The 16,711-nt window shown below is 34.3% G+C and overlaps 2 protein-coding genes across 3 annotated transcripts; one reads left to right on the plus strand and one right to left on the minus strand.

The window, feature by feature from the left end:
* The first annotated feature begins 446 nt into the window (after nt 1-446).
* Nucleotides 447-8,429, plus strand: LOC123905207 (bifunctional aspartokinase/homoserine dehydrogenase 2, chloroplastic-like). Of its 2 annotated transcripts, none has more exons than XM_045954834.1 (18): nt 447-816; nt 1,161-1,225; nt 1,322-1,696; nt 2,547-2,635; nt 2,730-3,033; nt 3,228-3,280; nt 3,391-3,605; nt 3,741-3,828; nt 3,912-4,025; nt 4,339-4,437; nt 4,790-4,984; nt 5,169-5,251; nt 5,630-5,855; nt 6,093-6,238; nt 6,442-6,577; nt 6,993-7,076; nt 7,163-7,255; nt 8,051-8,429. In XM_045954834.1, the coding sequence occupies exons 1-18, from the start codon at nt 707-709 to the stop codon at nt 8,294-8,296; spliced, it is 2,721 nt and encodes a 906-aa protein (XP_045810790.1). In that variant the 5' UTR covers nt 447-706; the 3' UTR covers nt 8,297-8,429. The 2 variants fall into 2 exon arrangements, with proteins under 2 accessions (XP_045810790.1, XP_045810791.1); XM_045954835.1 differs by having other exon boundaries at nt 537-816; nt 1,331-1,696.
* Nucleotides 8,430-11,942: 3,513 nt separating this feature from the next.
* On the minus strand, nt 11,943-16,269 carry LOC123908111 (receptor-like kinase TMK4). Its single transcript, XM_045958645.1, has 2 exons — nt 13,806-16,269; nt 11,943-12,727 (listed from the first exon to the last, which is right to left on the minus strand). The coding sequence occupies exons 1-2, from the start codon at nt 16,087-16,089 to the stop codon at nt 12,213-12,215; spliced, it is 2,799 nt and encodes a 932-aa protein (XP_045814601.1). The 5' UTR covers nt 16,090-16,269; the 3' UTR covers nt 11,943-12,212.
* Between the last annotated feature and the right edge of the window lie 442 nt (nt 16,270-16,711).

Here is a 16,711-nt window from a genome sequence, read left to right on the forward strand (position 1 = left end):
GATGGCCTTAAGATTGCTAATGAAAAAGGTTTTAAAAAGATTGAGCTACATATTGATTCTAATGTAGTGGTGCAGACACTACATAGTGCGAGAGATGGAAGTGTTGTTGGGTGGAGAATTATTCAAGAAATTCGTCGTCTACTTGCAATGGATTGAGAAGTCAAGATTTGCCACTCTTATCGTGAGGCGAATGCTTGTGCTGATGCCCTTACTAATTTGGGTTGTGATCATGATCCGGGATTACGTGTGTATGAGCAATGTCCGCCTAGAGTGAGTTCATTGATGTTAGCTGATGTTATGAGGATAACTACCCCTAGAATCATCTCTTTGTAGTTGTTTCTTTTTTCGGGCTTTAGCCCCTTTTTGTATCCAAAAAAATAAAAAAAAATAAAAAAATAAAATAAATGCAACCCATATAATAGGGATCTCATCATCTCAATTATTGTGAGAGTGACTAAAAAATATAATTTCTTGGTCACGTGACCATTCAAGAATATGTCACTTTATAAATGGTAGATGCGTGTAAAAAACGGTAGTTGCCTGTAAATGATATCCGGTTGTAAATTCATTCAGTATAAAATGAGAGTGAGAGACTGTGAGAAGAGAGAGGAACCACAGTCCACAAACACTCAGTCACTCACTCACACACACAAACACACTGCTGTCCTTTCTTGTTCCTGCTGCTGCCAAGTCCAACCATTGTCAAATGTTGTCGTTTTGCTCTGTGGTGATCCCCCAATCTTTCTTTTCCATTTCACTTCCACACTTTCCACTTCCCACCTTTCAATCTCATTCCTCTCCTTCATTTTTCCTTCGGTATGCTTTCTTCTTTTTTTATCATTATTACTCCATAACTATACTCTATTTCTTTCCTAACACATCATTATTTAGGTAAACTAAACTTCACATTAATGCAAACACAATCTCTTTCATGTTATATAGTTTCTCCGGACATAAATATACCAGATACTAAGTTATTTAATGAATCTAAAAAATAAACTTTTGCTTATAATTATGGATGACCGAAGGAGGAAGTACTTTACATTAAGTATATATATTCCCTTGCATTTTCCTTTTATTTCTCATTATCCATTTAGAGATTTCATTTTCTTTTGAGAATATTTATTTGTTATTATTTTATATATTTATTTTCATCTCAGGAAGAGTGTTAATTTAGGATGTACAAGAGAGTCACCAAGCATCAAGATACACTCTTCACTTACAGGTTAATATTTTACTTAATTTTATATACAAGAAAAAACTATTGCAATTTTGCAGAATTAGATAATTTATTTAATTAATTAATTTATGTTTTTATTAGATTTTTCAGTAGATGTAGCTGTAGAAGAAAAAAAGCTCCCAAAAGGAGAAACTTGGTCTGTTCACAAATTTGGAGGAACATGTGTGGGAAGTTCAGTGAGAATAAATAATGTTGCAGATGTAATAATCAATGATGATTCTGAGAGAAAATTAGTGGTAGTATCTGCTATGTCAAAAGTAACAGATATGATGTATGAACTCATTAACAAAGCTCAATCTCAGGATAAGTCTTATATATCTGCACTTGATGCTGTTGCTGAGAAGCATAGTTTAACTGCACATGAATTGTTTGATGGAAATGATCTTGCTAGTTTCTTATCTAATTTGCATCAAGATGTTGGAAATTTAAAGGCAATGCTTCAAGCTATAGATATAGGTATACTTACATTTTGTTTCTCTCTTTTGTTCTGTTAAAAGTTACGAGTGAAATATGTTTTTAGTCCCTGTAAAATGTTTATTTTTATTTTTTAGTCTTTGTATGAACTTATATGCTATAAAATATCTGCTATAATTAAGCTAATAGTTCAGATATCATGAATTTTTTGTGATCAAAGAGTTTGGAGTATTGGATGATGATAATAAAATATTTCAGTACTTTTGTTTAGATTTCATGAATGATGCAACTTTTTTTATTTTCATCTCTCTAATCATGTGTGGAAACAAAAATCATTAAATATGTTGAGTTGAAGTACCAACAGTGTTTTTTGTTCAGCAAATAACAGACATGTTCATTTGACTTGGAAAAGCATTACCAACAGGAAAAAATAAAAGACAAATCTTTGTGATATGGCCTAAAAATAATCCCTTTTTTATTCACCTAAGATGCTTTTTAACATGGCCATTTCTGTTTGTTTTCTTGTCCTAATTGTGATCGTACTTGAAAATCTTTGGCTGAGGATTGCAACTGTAAGTGCTTTTATTTGATCTGTTACTATTTTAAGCTTATTTTTTTTAGGCTTAATTAGTATTTTGATCTTACGTGTTGAATTGCGATTCTGACTACCATGTTTGATCCCTTAAAGAATTTTTTGGTTTCACATTGGTCCCATAATGAATAAACGTTCCGCTTTAATCCCTTAAAGATATCTCTGTTTGTCACATTAGTCCCTTCTGTTAGTTTTTATATAAAGAATCATTTATCATGAATGATAAGGAATGCATCTGTACTGTTGCTTAAAAGGAGTTTCTGAGCCTATCATCCTAACTAATAACACAATACATTGCAGCTGGTCATGCTACAGAATCCTTTACTGACTTAATTGTGGGACATGGGGAGTTATGGTCTGCACAGATATTGTCTTATGTTGTCAAGAAGGTTTGTTGTTTTACAAAGAAAATATGTGAATTTTTTTTAATATTTATTTTTGTTGTGATGATTGAATCATGCATGCTTTCTTTCTACTTTGCAGAAAGGGACTCCATGCAACTGGATGGACACAAGGGAAGTACTCGTCGTAAATCCTACTCGTGCTGATCAAGTTGATCCTGATTACTTGGAAACTGAACAAAGACTTAATGAATGGTATTCTCTTAATCCATCTAAGGTAATCATTGCTACTGGATTTATAGCAAGCACACCTCAAAATATTCCGACTACTCTCAAGAGAGATGGAAGTGACTTCTCCGCAGCAATTATGGGCGCTCTATTCAAGGCTCGTCAAGTTACCATTTGGACAGATGTTGATGGTGTGTATAGTGCAGATCCTCGAAAAGGTTTGTTTTGCTCCTTATTTCAGATGCTAGTTTAACCATAAGTGGATTATATGATAGTCGTCGAATTTTAATTCTAATAATACTTATCAACACATACCATGGCCTTCGTTCTTCGTTTACTTCAATCTTGACATATCGATGATGGTTGTGTTTTGTTTTATGTGCTGATTCTGCATAAATGATATCTTGTCCAGTTAGTGATGCTGTGATTTTGAAGACACTGTCTTATCAAGAGGCATGGGAGATGGTAAGTTGCACACTGGAAAGCGTCAAAGCGTCTTTTGTCCTTAAATTCAGGAGATTAACTTTGTGTCCTTAAAATTCAGGAGATTAACTTTCAAACTGCATCTTTTGCAGTCGTATTTTGGTGCAAATGTCTTACATCCACGCACAATTAGTCCAGTTATTCGATATGGAATACCAATTATAATAAGGAATATTTTCAACACATCTGCTTCTGGAACAAAGATCTGCCATCCTTCTATTATTGAAAATGAAGATAGGAAGATATTAACAAATTATGTCAAAGGCTTTACAACGATAGACAATTTGGCGCTTATAAATGTGGAAGGGTGAGACACGCAGATATTTTATTTGATCAATGATTTTGTTTTCTTTCTGTTTGATGCTTTCTCTTCGATTACTCTTAATTACTACTCTCAAAAAAGTTGTAGACTATACTGTTTTCTCATTGTTTTGTTTTGTAGAACTGGAATGGCCGGTGTTCCAGGTACTGCCAGTACTATTTTTAGCGCAGTAAAAGAGGTTGGAGCCAATGTTATTATGATATCTCAGGTGCACTCACCCGCTTTTGCTGCTAACCTCGCTTTTCCACAGTTGCATTTATGTAACTGACATGTTTAACTGTTTCTGTGTAGGCTAGTAGTGAGCATTCTGTATGTTTTGCTGTACCTGAAAAGGAAGTAAAAGCTGTATCTGAGGTGTTGCAATCAATATTTCATAGCGCTTTGTATGCTGGGTGTCTTTCTCAGGTGCCAACTCCAATTCTGCTATAAAAACATGCTTATAATTTCAATTTGATTGCAACCAATTTCTTCTTCTGTTCAATTGTGAATTGAAATTAAGGGTATAAAGCTTATGGTAAATTACATACTAATTCCAAATAATTTAAGCCTTTAAGGGTATAAACTGACCTAGTACTGATATAATTTTTGTTCTTGTGCAAGTGTTTCTTTTATTACACCTCCTTAATTAAGGGGAGACTACGCATACAAATAAATGTTGTCTTGTTGTCAAGAAACAACAAACTTTTATAACAATCTAAAGTATGTAGCCACTTCTCAGGTTGCAGTCATTCCAAATTGCAGTATTTTGGCAGCTGTTGGCCAGAAAATGGCAAGCACTCCAGGAGTTAGTGCCACCCTTTTCAATGCATTGGCTAAGGTATCATACTTACTTGTATGACAGTTTTTGTCAAGGTTTATAATACTATTTTTATAAGCAGCACACTAAGAAGCCGATAAATGAAGCTAAATCAAGAAAATTTGATGGACTATACCGGTCCCTAGACATTAAAAAAGGGAATGAGGTAGCTATAAACTTGCTACCAGTAGTGAAAGAAAAACAAAACTAAAATGAGGTGAAATACATTAAGGAAGAAGAGGGGAAAGTATTGATCACAGAACAAGATATCGAAGAAAGATGAAGCAGTCGTTCATTTGTTTTATCTATTTATTTATTTATTTATTTATTCATTTGTTTAACTTGTTTATGTTCAAACTTGTAAATGAAACAGGCCAACATAAATATCCTTGCTATAGCACAAGGTTGTTCAGAGTACAATGTTACTGTTGTTCTTAAGCGAGAGGATGCTATAAAGGCTCTGCGGGCGGTCCATTCCAGATTTTATTACTCAGAAACCACCATAGCAATGGGCATAATTGGACCTGGATTAATCGGGAGCACACTACTTGATCAGCTAAGGGATCAGGTACAATTTCTGCATATAAGTTTGTGTGTACGCCATGCTTCTTTCAGCATTTATAAGTATTATAAATTTATTACAGTTCCATTGTTTTATTAGTTGGGTCCATAAGTATTATGTTTATGGGGATTCAACAAGCATAATGGCTCCCCAGTCGATAGAGTAATTGATGTAACATTTGTTAACGCAGGCATCAACTTTGAAAGAAGAATCAAACATTGATTTGCGTGTAATGGGCATCATGGGTTCAAAGTTGATGCTCCTTGACGATTCGTAAGTCAAATTGTTTTAGGCTTAATCCCTTAAAAGCTAAGGAATTAATTTTAATTTTAACTGTGAAATCTCTTAACCAACAATGAAGGCTCAACCTTGAGCAACTAAGCACAGTTCAGTATAATAATAAAAGGATATACATTTCTGTTATCAGTGCCCTGATCACTGTGAGTATTAGATCTCCAGGTGGTATGATACAAACACATTTTCGGAAAGTTATTGATTTGACGACTCTCCTTACTCATGATATTCATCTATCGTTGAAAAAATTTATTTGATATGCAGTCTGCATCCTGGAATTTGTTTGCTGATGCCCTTGGCTTTAATTTGGTTCTATTTCGATTATGATAAGCTATAGTTTTATTTTTTTTATTTCAGGGGCATTGACTTAGTAAAGTGGAGAGAAATTCGAGAAGAAAAAGGTGAAGTGGCTGATATGGAAAAATTTGTTCAACATGTGCATGGAAATCATTTTATACCAAACACGGTTTTAGTGGACTGCACAGCTGATTCCGTCATAGCAAGCAATTACGATGACTGGCTGCGCAAAGGAATACATGTTATCACCCCCAATAAAAAGGCCAACTCGGGACCACTTAATGAGGTAAATAATCCGCCATATTAAAATTTCTCAGCTGAAATTTGAGATCCCATTTCAGTGGCAAATGTTGTTGGTTCCTTAAGTTTTTATCATTAATGAATGCATTAAACGGCAAGATAATCGCTTTTTTTATTGTGAGAAATACAAACAATTCACCTTCATTACACACTTTATGTGTTACTATTTGATTCACAAGTTGCCACTTTTGGGACTTTCTCATCTTTACTCTTTTGCTTCTAGTATTTGAGGTTAAGAGCTCTTCAGAGACAATCATACACACATTACTTCTATGAAGCTACTGTTGGAGCCGGTCTTCCAATTATTGGAACTTTACGAGGGCTTCTCGAAACTGGTGACAAAATATTGCAAATTGAAGGCATCTTCAGGTTCACTTCAAAACTACTTTTCTCCCTCCACTTGTCTTTTATGTGGATCAAACTCACATCTCCGACTTTTAAAATTTCTGATCTAGCACTGAGTCCATCCGTATAGCCACAGTTTTCCCTCTTCGAAGGCATAAATAAATTAAAAGTATTAATTCAAGGATTATCTCTAGGCACTTTTGAAAGTATAACTTCTGATTTTGCAGTGGGACTTTGAGTTACATCTTTAATAACTTCAAAGATGGCCGAGTTTTTAGTGAGGTAGTTGCTGAAGCAAAGAAAGCAGGTTATACTGAACCAGATCCGAGGGATGATCTGTCCGGAACGGATGTTGCAAGAAAGGTGCAATGTTTTAACCTATCTGCCACATTTTATTCTCACATTTTGAATTGAACCAAGTTAAATGTCTAGATGTTTGTTTTTGATTCACAAAACATTGAACCTTAAATTTTTGTACGAGCTTGATTTCAATTTTGGTTTTCATGTATAAACTTGTATTTGATTTCAAGATTGAAATTGAATGGTTAAGATGTTGAGATACTAAAACCATTGAAAGATTTTGAATACACAAGTTGATTCAAACTAATATTTTTACAAACTATTTCAAATGTCATGCTGCTAATTAACCTTAAAATATGCACATTGCATGATATCATGTGAACTAGCGGGAAGATGTACCATAATGAAAATTTTCTCTTGGTTCATGATAATTTACTGGTTAAGATCATTTGACTCTAAAATTCCCGTGGTTCTATAGGTGATAATTCTTGCAAGGGAATCTGGCTTAAAGCTAGAGCTTTCTGATATTCCCGTTGAAAATCTTGTGCCGGAACAATTAAGAGTAAGAACCAATTCTTTAATTATGCAGTTCTGATCAATAGTATGTACTCTTGTACTTAACACGTATACCTTAATGATTTTATGCAGGTTAGTGCATCAGCTCAAGAGTTTATGCAGAATTTACCAAAATTTGACCAGGAGTTATCAAAGAAACAAGAAGATGCTGACACTGCAGGGGAAGTAAGTAATAACTAGACAGTACTATGGAACCTACATTAAACTATTAGAACAAAAAGCTGCATTAATTTGCTTCACCCTGGCATGAAATATTCAGAATGATTTAAAACGCTATAAAACCAAGACATTTGGCTCGAGTGGTTAATGAGCTACCCTTAGGACGAATTGTTCGGGAGAACCCCAGTGCGACTCTTGGTGGGAACAATTCTTGGCCAGACTTTACTTACCTCACGGCTGAACTCTGGATTATCGGGGCCTCCTTCCCCCGGGAACCAGAGGGTTAAAACCCAAAAAGAAAAACGCTATAAACTCGCTCTTCATTTGATAGAAGTTTTAGGCTAGGTATAATGGCCAAAACTGCAGGCTTACTTTCTATTTAAAGTTAAGATGAGGGACATGGATCCCCTCATGTAAAAAGTTACACATGAGGGGGAGAAGTATGACCTCACACTTTCTTCATAGTATATGCCATTAACAAAGAAATAGAAGAAAAAATTTCATGGTTTATTATTCAACTAACTGTGAAATGATTACTAGGTGTAGCTTATATACATTGATCAAATTCACAACTAACACTCTAAAACAAGTGCCAAGTCAGCATAACTACTTCTAACTAACAAAGTTAAATACATAAGTTAGTTAATCAGTTCAGAATTACTTGCTTAGCAAGTAATGTATACAAACACATATTCTACGCTAATTTCAGCTAAGTTTACATTATCAGTTAGTTTTTCCACCATGACATTTTCTTCATAGTATTGCATTTTTACTATTTAAGAGCATATGTAATGTTTGAAGGTCTTGAGATATGTCGGTGTGGTAGACGTGATTAATCAAATGGGATCGGTAGAGCTTCGACGATACAAGAAGGATCATCCATTTGCACAATTATCCGGCTCGGATAACATTATTGCATTCACAACAAGAAGGTATAGATATCAACCTCTTATAGTTCGTGGACCGGGAGCTGGTGCACAAGTCACAGCTGGTGGAATATTCAGTGACATTTTACGACTTGCATCATATCTTGGTGCTCCATCTTAGATGTCGTTTTGCTAGCATGAATTCTGTAGCATTTAATCTCATCCTTTTCCTCTTGCTGTTACAGTATTAGCTTGGTAATTACTAGTCAGGGACATTATTGGTGTTTAAGTGTGTGATTCAAGCAATTGGGCTACTTTACTAGAAAAAATAATTAATCAAGTAATTAAACCTAAGTGGTTAATGAATTTACTAGATAAATTGTTTGGAATAATGAATTTAATTTCTTAAAATAATAATTTTTTTTTAGACTTTACTTGCTACATAATTATACTAAATATAATTAAAGTTAACTCTTAAGGGTTTGATTTAATGGTAAAACATACTAGGCTTAATTAGTCTATTGGTCCCTTAAAGACATTTTAGGTTTTACAATGGTCTCTTAAAGAAAAAAAGGTCCGGATTGGTCCCTTAAATAAAAAAGACCCGGATTGGTTCCTTAAAGACATATATTGTTGTCATATTGGTTTTTTCCGTTAAATTTTACTCCAAATATAACAAAAAATTCCAATGGCTAAAATTTTAAAAATTAATAAGGTTTTTGGTGGACCACTTACACCTAATGACATCCACAATTCAGTCTACTAAAATTAACATTTTTTGAAAAAAATTGACGGAAAGGACCAATTGAAAAACAAATGTGTCTTTAAGGGACCAATCCTGACCTTTTTTTCTTTAAGGGATCATTGTGAAACCTAAAATATCTTTAAAGGACCAAAAGACTAATTAAGCCAATATACTAAAAGCTTCACTAGATTGAGACACCATCTCTCCATCCAAAAAAATTCTTCTAAAAAAGTATTAATTAGAGTTACAATTATTTTTTAACTTTTCCATTGATAATTATAAGAGTTTAATTGTTGTGTACTGTCGGTGTAAAGATTCTTTACACATATATCCAATGATGCGTTGCCACATCATTTAATGAATGTGACACATCATGTGTTTTTAAATACCATACATGATGTGTCAGTATATTATTGGATGCATGTGTAAAATAACTTTACACTGACGGTGCATATAAATTAAATTCTAATTAATTATAATTCCATTTTTTCTTAATGGGCCAAATATGTTTGTTAAGTTCCTGTATTTATTTTCTATTTTCATTTTTAATCATGACATATCAATTTAATTCACTTTATTTATGTTGATAAAATTTTGTACCAGAAATGCTACAAAACATCATTGTCTTCTGTCTAAATTTTACATATAAGGACAAAAAAGAAAATTAATATTTTTATTTATACTTAGAAGTAAAAATAAAACAGCAACTTAACATTAGCAAGTAAGTAGTACTAAATTTTGCTTCCAAGTTCCAGCTATGAAATAAGTAACCTTCTAATCTTTATCTTCAAAACAAACTGAGGCGACAAAATAATTATAACAATCGAAACTTTTCTTTTTTGATATAATCACATCTCAATCAACAACTTTCAATCATTTTCAACTGCTCGATTTGTCCTGTCTATAACGACAGCTCAAAATCACATTTCTTCTCATCAGAGGCGTGTTGTGTGATTATTACTCTATTGTATTTCTATTCATTTGAAAGGATATAGATGTTGTAGTTGATGTTTATAAGTCTCTCCTCAAATTTTTGTTCCTTTTACAATTTTGCATATAAATTTATTTAATAAATGTTTTAGTTTTTGTAAGGGACAAATGATAAAATGTAATTAATCATATCTTGGTTTCTTAAAAGAACGAAAGTTTTTGGACAAAAAAATTGAGACGGAGGGAGTACTAATACTATGATTTGTAGGGGCACGCAAGAATATTTAAACTGACTTATACAAATTTGGTGGATTGAGCGTGTTTATATGGATTTTTGAGTCTATTGTGAATTTGTTTCGACTCGCACTAATATTATGAAGTGCGGAGCAAATTAATGACAACTGAAACTAAAGAAACACAATAATAATTACGAATAAAAAATATACTCCCTCCGTCCCATTTTAAATGACCTTTTTTTGACTTTGATTTGTCCCAAAATAAATGACTTATACAACTTTAAAAATCATTTTTTTCCAATTTTACCTTTTATGTGGGCCCCTATTTATGTGTGGCATACTCAACCAATTTAATCATTACTACTAATAATGAAAAAGGTAAGGGCAGTTTAGTAATTGTACAATTCCCTCTCCTTTATTTATGCATTTTTCTTAAAGTGTGAAATGGTCAAAATATTGCTCCTTTCATGTCGTTGGTGCAGTCTCTCATAAGTGTCCACCGAAAAATTAACTTATAGTCATATAAACTGAGATTCGACAAAAGCAAAGCTTAAAATGGTCAGAGATGGACCAAAATTTTACACTCTAGATCTTTCTTAGGTGAGTTATTTAATACTTGAATCCGTCTAAACTCACCCGATGCTCTACCCTAGTTTTACACTCTGGATTTTGTCTTTGATTGTAATTCTAAATTTCTAATGCTTATATTACTTGGATTCCATTCCTTGCACACTTGTTTTTGGTATAGAGTGTCTAATATAATTTGTCTTAAAAAAAAATTATATAGAAGATAAGAAGAAAAAAGAAGAGGTCAAAGTTCCTTAGTTTTATTTTGTGAGACGTCTATTGAAGAAAGAGAAGCGTTAAAAAATACTTTCTTTTAACTCTTTCTCTCTAATGAGTTAAAATTAATTAATATGGATTCTTCACGACTTATATAATTTTCACTAAATTAAAAAATAAATATTTTCATTATTTAACTACAGGTTGATTTCAACTATCGGGCGGCTCCGTGATATAGTTCTTATTTATTTTATGAGCTATTAATCTACACAGTCCAATTTCAATTGTAAGATCTACAACAATCTCACTGTGGGACTACATAGTTCCCTGACGAGATAGAATCTAGATCCTTTAGCAAAACTTCTCAATCAAGAAATTCATGTGCAAGTGCAACTACAAACTATTATTGCCACAAACTAGTCCCGGCGGGTTGTATATACACTTAGTCATAGTCACTACGCCGTGGTTCCAGTCCCAGATTTGAAGGCATCAGGAATCTAGAAAGTCAAATAATTGCATGTGTTGTTTTGTTTCCAAATGGAGCCCGCAGCAGCATGTGTTTTGTTTCAAAAGTCACCTATCAGCGACCATATTTTAGTCTAGTTTTTTTCTTGTCCAGCTCTAACACAACGTGACATGCGCAAACACAAACGTGTTGAGTTGTAGTCTCTGTCTCACTCATCAACTGAGATTTTGAGGTAAGAATAGATAAACCGCCGCACAAATGTCCTATTATGGCGTAAAATACGGACCCACGAGAAAGAAGAAAAAGTAGACAAAATAATTGTTAATTTAAATTAGAAATTCTTCATTTTGTTAATTGATGTTGATTTACGCGGTATTGGAAACATTGCAAATTGAGAAGTGCTAGCAACACACTCTTTAACAAACACACTCTAACACACTTTCTTCTATTGGTTAAAATTTATATGGGTCCCATAAAAGTTATATGGGTCCACATTTTTTTATGGACCCATGTGAATTTCAACCAATAAAAGAGAGTGTGTTGGAGTGTGTTTGTTAAAGAGTGTGTTGCTAGCATTATTCTTGCAAATTATACTATATAAATGCTTGATTGAAAAGACAAAGGGATGTATAAACATCATTATCTGCTTATAAACAACACAACAAAATACAGCAAATATTCTTCTGATAATAATTAAAAGATGTTAAACAGTATATCATTCAATTAACATTTCTATAATATTTTCTATCTAATAATCCCAAACACTAAAAACCCAAATCGCTAGCTTTAAAAAATCAATAAACAACATCAGGAAAATTGACATTTTAAAAAATAAATAAATGAAATTTGTGATACAATTTCGCAATGATATGCTAGATCAAAACAGCTTAACCTTCTCAATCCCCACTGAGAAGCAATTAGAAAGTTGTCATTTTTGTTACCGGCAATCCATTGAATCAAAGGAGTTTGCAAATCCTGAAGGTTTTGATGGAATACTTGATTGGGTTTGTGAGAAAGACATGTCATTAAACATTGTGGAAGTGCCTTCATTGGCTTGCCATCTTTGCAGAGCTTGAGGAAGGCTCAAGTGAAGGTCAATACCATAACCATCTTCTTCTTCATGGTTGCTAGGCTTCCATTGCTCTACTAGAGGAACAAGGACATTCACTGCATGTCCCATATCTGGTCTCTGGTGTGGTTCGCGAGCAGTGCAATGGCCTGCAAGCTCAGCGATTTTATATATGCTCTCCATGGTTTCTTCGTCAGGGTTCAGTGTTTGATCAATTGCCTTAGGGATGTTCTCCTTGTTGACTAGTACCCTACGGAACCATGAAACCAAATGCGATCTTTCGTCAGGCATAGAATCGTCCAATGCCCTTCTACCAGTAATCAGTTCCATCAGAACTACTCCAAATGCGTAAACATCTACTTTGGTTGTCACTCTTCCAGTGGCTGCATAGGAACGAACAAGCACAAAGCAAATGCAACCATTCACTTCACTTCTAATTAAACAATAATTTGCATCAGCTAAATCTATGAAGTTCTACAAACAAATGCAACCTTAACCTATGACAAAATATAAGGTCCTAGTCCTACTAACAAGTGCAATAAGGAAGCGGAAAGTCACAGCAGAGGGGAGTTGTAACATTTGTGGTGACTTTGGATTGCATTTGGAGAGCTAGAAATAAATATAGTTTTGAGAATTGTGTTGTGGGGAATCATATTCTTCGGGAGACAAATCAGGCGGCTGACACTTTTTCTAAGGAAGGTTTAAATCAACTGATGCAATTGCATATCTTTGTAAATGTTCCTACTTTTTTCTATTCAGCATTTGTAGCGGACAATTCGGGTTCCCTATTTGTTAGGGGTTTGTAGTTTTTCTTTTCTTTGTTTCTTGGGGGTAAGACCCGCTTTTGTTCACCTAAAAAAACTCATTAGCAATTAAGCATTGACCTAAGAAAAATTACAAGTCTTTTTGAACCAGTCATATATAGTTACTCAATAAAAAGTATGAAATACTTATTATCTTCCTAAAATATTAAAGTTATCTACTTTTTCCTTCCCTATTTTCTTCATAAAGGTTTAAAAATATCTGGAGGATATAGGAAAAATCAGAGATTAATCCAAGATTCGATGTAACCAGAGTATTTACAGCATAATAAAGGTAACTGGGTGTCATCCACTTGTAACAATGTATCTATCTTTAAATGGAAAAACATATTATTTATGAGCCCTGAAACCATCCATCAAAGAGATGTATATGGAAAAACAAATATAAATGGAAAAAATCTCATTAAAAGGGACAAACAAAATATGCAAATTACTAATCACAAAGAAGGAAAGAACATCACAGCTAGTAGTTCACAAATACATATAGGAATTAAACAAAGCATGGCATTAAGTGCAGTAACAGATATTAAACAAAGCATGGCATCGAGTGCAGCAACTGATAGATAGTTAATAACCAAAATTGGAAATAAATAAAAGCTCGTTAAAACTGAAGACAAATTTAATTAAAGGCTTTCTATACCTGCATATTCAGGTGCCAAATATCCAAATGTTCCAGCCAATCTTGTCTCAACGGAATATTTGCCATCCGGTGCATTTTTAACCAACCCAAAATCTGCAACCTTTGCTCTCATGTCATCACCCAATAGTATGTTGGAGGGTTTCAAGTCCCTGTGAATGAAACTTTGTTGAGCTAAGCTGTGCAAGTATTCCACTCCCCGCGCTACATCCAAAGCTATTGCTACCCTCTGTTTCCAAGTCAAAGGAGCACATCCATTTTCACCCCAATCAAACAGATGTTGTGTTAATGTTCCTTGCGGCATATACTCATACACCAAAAGCCTTTCATGGCCGTTTATGCAGAATCCTAAAAGAGCAACCAAATGCCTATGCCTAACTTTAGTTAGAACTGCAATCTCTGCTTGGAACTCATTCAATCCCTTAGTTCCCACTGCAACAGATTCCATCCTCTTCACAGCAATCTTAGTCCCATCATGCAATTCCCCTTTATAAACAACTCCGAAACCTCCCCTACCCAAAATGTTATCTTCACTGAAATTACCGGTTACTTGCCTAAGAACTTGGATAGAAATAGTAACATTTCCACCCTCAAAAACCTGAATGTCACTGCGCTCACTTCCCTGACTCTGTAACTCACTCGCAACTCCACCATATCCATTAGAATTAGAAACACTCATGACATCAATTTTAACATCACCTTTACCATTTTCAGGATTATTAACCCTTCCGAATTTCCCATGCCTCCGGTTCTTGGTATAACACTTGCAAAACACAAACAACACCACTGCAACAAAAAACACAACAATAACAGCTATACCTGCGATCCAACCAGGCGAAAGTGAAGAACCACTTGCCTTTCCCGATGGACTTCCGTTCGGTGCACCACCAGAATCCGTTGGTGGAGTAGTTCCACTTCCTCCACCACCTCCTGAATGCCCAAGCAAAACATTACCAGCAGAATTGAACTTGACTTTACCCGAAAACATAGGAATATCTCCAGATAGATTGTTGTTAGACACATCCAAAACCTCAAGTTGAGTCAAACCCGTCAAACTCCCCGGTATCGAACCTGACAAATTATTACCACCTAAATACAAATTCCTCAAATCAGTTAAATTCCCAAATGCAGGTGAAATGGTCCCATTCAAATGCTTTTTTGGTAAATTGATTGTAATAATCTTCGATCCCGAACACACAACAAAGCTCCAATCATCACAAGGATCATTCCCTCCCCAAGAACTAGCCAACGGAAGAGGATACCCAAAACCAGCAGCAATATCAAGCAAAGTTGTAACCCTAGGATCACAAGGTCCAGGAGCTTTTCCACAAAAGCTATTAATCCCATCAAGAGTAACCTTTACACCTTTCTCAAAAGAAGGAAAAGGACCCTGCAACTTGTTATTATCCAAAGAAACATTCGTCAAGCTAGATAAACTCATCAAAGAAGACGGAACAACACCAGTTAACTGATTATCACGAAGCTGCAAATCAAACAAATTAGTACAGTTTGATAAATCAGGAATTGGACCAGTGAACTTGTTCTTCTGAAACCAAACTTGAGTTAAATGTGACATCGAAGAAAGCAAATCAATAGAACCAGTAAAACCATAATCATCTTGCTGATTATTAAGCCACAAATTCTGAATCCCAGATCCAGAGAATGAGTTAGGTAAATCTCCAGTGAGGTTATTGTAAGAAAGACGAAGTTTCTGCAAACTAACCAATGTATCGAATATATCCGGTAACGAACCTATGAGATTCGTTTGACCAAGGTCAAGTTCGACGAGATTCGAAGACTGAGTCAACTCAGTCGGAATCGTCCACGGTGCAAGGTTAGTGTTCGGAGTCAAGGAAAGTTTCTGGAGACTAGTGAGTCCTTCAAAGCAACCTTTAGCGATTGAAGTGAAGTTGTTGTTTCCGAGAAAAACCGTTTGAAGATTCGAGAGATTAGCGAGTGAAGGTAACTCACCGGAGAGAGAGTTGGATTGAAGAGAAAGTGTAGTGAGTTCTGACAGTGAGTTCAGATCGGAAGGTAATTTTCCGGTGAGTGAACTAGAAGCTAAGTTAATCGATATTACGCGATTTGAACCGTCGCATTTGACGCCGCTCCAGTTGCAGAATGTGGCTGACGATGACCAGCCTGAGGGAGTTGGAGTAAGGGCTTTTGAAAGCTTGTTCATGAAAACGGCATCGTCGGCAATGGCGGTGTGGAGGAGGAGAGAGAAAGAAAGGAAGAGTTTAGAGAGAGAAATTAGGGTTTTGAGTTTTGATTTTGGAGGAGCCATTGGAGATGGAGAAGAGAAAGAGGAAGAGAAGAGTAAAATGGTGTAAGAGTTGCGTGAGAGAGTATTTATTTAGATGAAGAAAGAGGATAAACTACGCTAACCCCATGTGGTAGTTAATAGTTATTGCTTTCTTCTTTTCTTTATTTCTTCTTTCTGTTTTTTTAATAATAGCTTAATTATAACGAGTAATGTCAGGGTGTAGTATAATTAAAGAAAGAAATTAGTTGATGTACACTAGTGTAGTAAATGATTTTTTTTACCAAAAATTAACTACATTAAATTCATTTCGATTTACTTTTTTTTTTCTCATGCAAAGGAGTAATAGGACTACAATAGTAAGTTTTTTTTTTACCATATTATAATTTGGTTCGAGAATCAATTTTGATATCAATTGATTTTAGTCCATTTACAATCGTAATTATAGGGGATCGAATCATATCATTTTATATAAAGTTCAACGTCAATTATCACTAAAACAAGTAACGATTGGTACAATAGTAGGGTTTTAATTAAAAGAAAATATCGGGTTATGATTATGAATTGAAGTATGTAAAATATAAAAATTTGAATTAAAAATTGATAATTTTAAAATTTTAACAAATACTTTAAAAGAATTTTTTTT

The sequence above is a fragment of the Trifolium pratense genome, linkage group LG2, assembly GCF_020283565.1.
Source record: "Trifolium pratense cultivar HEN17-A07 linkage group LG2, ARS_RC_1.1, whole genome shotgun sequence".
Lineage (NCBI taxonomy): Eukaryota > Viridiplantae > Streptophyta > Magnoliopsida > Fabales > Fabaceae > Trifolium > Trifolium pratense.